The sequence below is a fragment of the Salmo salar genome, unplaced genomic scaffold (genome assembly GCF_905237065.1).
Source record: "Salmo salar unplaced genomic scaffold, Ssal_v3.1, whole genome shotgun sequence".
Taxonomy (NCBI): Eukaryota; Metazoa; Chordata; class Actinopteri; order Salmoniformes; family Salmonidae; genus Salmo; species Salmo salar.
In genome coordinates, this window is record NW_025548295.1 from 65,934 (window position 1) to 70,859 (window position 4,926).

A 4,926-nucleotide genomic window follows, 5' to 3' on the forward strand; every position below is an offset into this window, starting at 1 on the left:
CTGCCAGGTCCTAGGTCTTCATTAACACATTGAGGTGCTGGCAGTCCAACCCTGCCAGGTCCTAGGTCTTCATTAACACATTGAGGTGCTGGCAGTCCAACCCTGCCAGGTCCTAGGTCTTCATTAACACATTGAGGTGCTGGCAGTCCAACCCTGCCAGGTCCTAGGTCTTCATTAACACATTGAGGTGCTTGCAGTCCAACCCTGCCAGGTCCTAGGTCTTCATTAACACATTGAGGTGCTTCCAGTCCAACCCTGCCAGGTCCTAGGTCTTCATTAACACATTGAGGTGCTGGCAGTCCAACCCTGCCAGGTCCTAGGACTTCATTAACACATTGAGGTGCTGGCAGTCCAACCCTGCCAGGTCCTAGGTCTTCATTAACACATTGAGGTGCTGGCAGTCCAACCCTGCCAGGTCCTAGGTCTTCATTAACACATTGAGGTGCTTCCAGTCCAACCCTGCCAGGTCCTAGGTCTTCATTAACACATTGAGGTGCTGGCAGTCCAACCCTGCCAGGTCCTAGGTCTTCATTAACACATTGAGGTGCTGGCAGTCCAACCCTGCCAGGTCCTAGGTCTTCATTAACACATTGAGGTGCTTCCAGTCCAACCCTGCCAGGTCCTAGGTCTTCATTAACACATTGAGGTGCTGGCAGTCCAACCCTGCCAGGTCCTAGGTCTTCATTAACACATTGAGGTGCTGGCAGTCCAACCCTGCCAGGTCCTAGGTCTTCATTAACACATTGAGGTGCTGGCAGTCCAACCCTGCCAGGTCCTAGGTCTTCATTAACACATTGAGGTGCTGGCAGTCCAACCCTGCCAGGTCCTAGGTCTTCATTAACACATTGAGGTGCTGGCAGTCCAACCCTGCCAGGTCCTAGGTCTTCATTAACACATTGAGGTGCTGGCAGTCCAACCCTGCCAGGTCCTAGGTCTTCATTAACACATTGAGGTGCTGGCAGTCCAACCCTGCCAGGTCCTAGGTCTTCATTAACACATTGAGGTGCTGGCAGTCCAACCCTGCCAGGTCCTAGGTCTTCATTAACACATTGAGGTGCTGGCAGTCCAACCCTGCCAGGTCCTAGGTCTTCATTAACACATTGAGGTGCTTCCAGTCCAACCCTGCCAGGTCCTAGGTCTTCATTAACACATTGAGGTGCTTCCAGTCCAACCCTGCCAGGTCCTAGGTCTTCATTAACACATTGAGGTGCTGGCAGTCCAACCCTGCCAGGTCCTAGGTCTTCATTAACACATTGAGGTGCTGGCAGTCCAACCCTGCCAGGTCCTAGGTCTTCATTAACACATTGAGGTGCTGGCAGTCCAACCCTGCCAGGTCCTAGGTCTTCATTAACACATTGAGGTGCTGGCAGTCCAACCCTGCCAGGTCCTAGGTCTTCATTAACACATTGAGGTGCTGGCAGTCCAACCCTGCCAGGTCCTAGGTCTTCATTAACACATTGAGGTGCTGGCAGTCCAACCCTGCCAGGTTCTCAGCCGGGTTTGGCAGAGTGGACAGAACACAATCCCTTATCTGGCGTTACGACTGTTTTCACAGCTGACTGTCCCCGGACAGACGATCAGCTTTCAGCCACGCTCAGATTCCTTTCCACACGAGAACAGCAACATCCATCTTAAGGGTGACATCAGTGGAGAGTTTCTCAGTATGTTAATGGCTGTGAAGCGTATGAGGAGGAGGCCTGAAGTCAGGATCAGCCGTACTGGGTGGAACGGCTGCACGTAAAGCTGTTGATTTGGTGAATTCAATGTAATGTGCTGCGTGGTTCTCTGGAAGTGGGGCAATACTCCACAGGGCTATTAAAGTCACAGCCTGATTATGCAATAGCTATATTTTTTGAGGCCATAAGGTCAAATCAAATCATACAGGTGCCATAATAATATAACTATCCTGAAGTTATTAACACAAGAAAATGGTAGAAATTCGAGTCAGTTATTAATAAAGGCAAAGCAACGCCACATTTTACATCATAGGAACATGTGTCCGGTGCACTGGAATGATAATGTAGGTCTTTCTAGCGTGGTAACTGATGTCACAGCCGGGTTTGGCTGTGCTGAATGAAACACTCTGAACCTTAGCTCACCTCAGATTGTTTTGAAACGTGCTCAAAGTGTCTGCTAATAGCAGGGTGATTTGTGAGGACAGTGATCCATGTGGGCTGGATGACGATGTGCTTAAAGATCCATCATACAGTTATCAGAAAGAAAACAGAGATGATGTCTCTCTCCAAGAGAAACCATATGGAGGATCCACAGAAAGACAACTTCAGCTTAGACCCAGTCCCAGCTCCTCACACCCCCAGCTCCTCTCAGCCCCAGCTCCTCTCAGCCCCAGCTCCTCTCAGCCCCAGCTCCTCCCAGCTCCTCTCATCCCCAGCTCCTCTCAGCCCCAGCTCCTCTCAGCCCCAGCTCCTCCCAGGCCCAGCTCCTCTCAGCCCCAGCTCCTCCCAGCCCCAGCTCCTCCCAGCCCTAGCTCCTCTCAGCCCCAGCTCCTCCCAGTCCCAGCTCCTCCCAGCTCCTCCCAGCCTCTCTCCCCAGCCCCTCTCATCCCCAGCTCCTCCCATCCCCAGCTCCTCCCAGCCCAAGCTCCTCCCAGCCCAAGCTCCTCCCAGCTCCTCCTAGCCCCAGCCCCTCTCAGCCCCAGCTCCTCCCAGCCCCAGCTCCTCCCATCCCCAGCTCCTCCCAGCCCAAGCTCCTCACATCCCCAGCTCCTCTCAGCCCCAGCTCCTCCCTTTCAGCCCCAGCTCCTCTCAGCCCCAGCTCCTCTCAGCCCCAGCTCCTCCCAGCCCCAGCTCCTCACTCAGCCCCAGCTCCTCTCAGCCCCAGCTCCTCTCAGCCCCAGCTCCTCCCAGCCCCAGCTCCTCTCAGTCCCAGCTCCTCCTAGCCCCAGCTCCTCTCAGCCCCAGCTCCTCCCAGCCCCAGCTCCTCTCATCCCCAGCTCCTCTCAGTCCCAGCTCCACTCAGCCCCAGCTCCTCTCAGCCCCAGCTCCTCTCAGCCCCAGCTCCTCTCAGCCCCAGCTCCTCTCAGCCCCAGCTCCTCCCAGTCCCAGCCCCTCTCTTCCCCAGCTCCTCCCTTCCCCAGCTCCTCTCAGCCCCAGCTCCTCCCAGCTCAGCTCCCATCCCCAGCTCCTCCCAGCCCCAGCCCCTCTCAGCCCCAGCTCCTCTCAGCCCCAGCTCCTCTCAGCCCCAGCTCCTCCATTCATCCCCAGCTCCTCTCAGCCCCAGCTCCTCTCAGCCCAGCTCCTCCCAGGCCCAGCTCCTTTCAGGCCCAGCTCCTCTCAGCCCCAGCTCCTCCCAGCCCCAGCTCCTCCCAGCCCCAGCTCCTAGCCCCAGCTCCTCCCAGTCCCAACTCCTCCCAGCTCCTCTCAGCCCCAGCTCCTCTCAGCCCCAGCTCCTCCCAGCCCCAGCTCCTCTCAGCCCAAGCTCCTCCCAGCCCCAGCTCCGTCCCAGCTCCTCCTAGCCCCAGCTCCTCTCATCCCCAGCTCCCCTCAGTCCCAGCTCCACTCAGCCCCAGCTCCTCCCATCCCCAGCTCCTCTCAGCCCCAGCCCCTCCCAGCCCCAGCTCCTCTCAGCTCCAGCTCCTCCCAGTCCCAGCTCCTCCCTTCCCCAGCTCCTCCCTTCCCCAGCTCCTCTCAGCCCCAGCTCCTCCCAGCTCCTCCCATCCCCAGCTCCTCCCAGCCCCAGCCCCTCTCAGCCCCAGCTCCTCTCATCCCCAGCTCCTCTCAGCCCCAGCTCCTCCCAGCTCCTCTCATCCCCAGCTCCTCTCAGCCCCAGCTCCTCTCAGCCCCAGCTCCTCCCAGGCCCAGCTCCTCTCAGCCCCAGCTCCTCCCAGCCCCAGCTCCTCCCAGCCCGAGCTCCTCCCAGCCCCAGCTCCTCCCAGTCCCAACTCCTCCCAGCTCCTCCCAGCCCCAGCCCCTCTCAGCCCCAGCTCCTCCCATCCCCAGCTCCTCTCAGCCCAAGCTCCTCCCAGCCACAGCTCCTCCCAGCTCCTCCTAGCCCCAGCCCCTCTCAGCCCCAGCTCCTCCCAGCCCCAGCTCCTCCCAGCCCCAGCTCCTCCCAGCCCCAGCTCCTCCCAGCTCCTCCCAGCTCCTCCCAGCCCCTCTCAACCCCAGCTCCTCCCAGCCCCAGGACATCTCATCTCCTCTCACAGAGACCCAGCTCATCTCCTCTCACAGAGACCCAGCCCCTCTCCTCTCACAGAGACCCAGCCCCTCTCCTCTCACAGAGACCCAGCCCCTCTCCTCTCACAGAGACCCAGCCCGTCTTCTCTCACAGAGACCCAGCCCCTCTCCTCTCACAGAGACCCAGCCCCTCCCCTCTCACAGAGACCCAGCCCGTCTCCTCTCACAGAGACCCAGCTCGTCTCCTCTCACAGAGACCCAGCCCCTCTCCTCTCACAGAGACCCAGCCCCTCTCCTCTCACAGAGACCCAGCCCCTCTCCTCTCACAGAGACCCAGCACGTCTCCTCTCACAGAGAACCAAGACATACTATTCTTCTCAAACCCAGAACAGCGAGACGACCCCATGCAGATCCTCTCTCAGAGCCAGGCTAGAAACTTTAGACCCAGAGTGGATTAAAGGGATTAAGGTTTATCCACGTAGTTGAGCCAGTTGTACACAGTAAAGGTACATTATACGATCTCTACACCCTGAACTGTATATCAGCAACATTTAACATGAATTATTAGGTGCATCAGTCTGAAACCAGATGACTGAAGCTGACAGAACCGACGTGGACCTCGGCATCATGTCCGTTAACACTGAATATATATATATATCATGTTTAGTACGACCCTAGTAGAACAGAGCCCTGGATCAGAGTCATAGTAGAACAGAGCCCTGGATCAGAGTCATAGTAGAACAGAGCCCTGGATCAGAGTCATAGTAGAACAGAGCCCTGGATCAGAGTC

The 4,926-nt window shown here is 57.5% G+C and overlaps 1 protein-coding gene across 1 annotated transcript; it reads left to right on the forward strand.

Moving 5' to 3' along the window:
- The first annotated feature begins 2,232 nt into the window (after positions 1–2,232).
- Positions 2,233–4,594, forward strand: LOC123732863 (vegetative cell wall protein gp1-like). The gene is made up of 6 exons (XM_045712187.1): positions 2,233–2,513; positions 2,596–2,882; positions 2,964–3,458; positions 3,508–4,172; positions 4,266–4,376; positions 4,466–4,594. Exons 1-6 carry the CDS (start codon positions 2,233–2,235, stop codon positions 4,592–4,594), a joined length of 1,968 nt encoding a protein of 655 aa, XP_045568143.1.
- Positions 4,595–4,926: the final 332 nt, after the last annotated feature.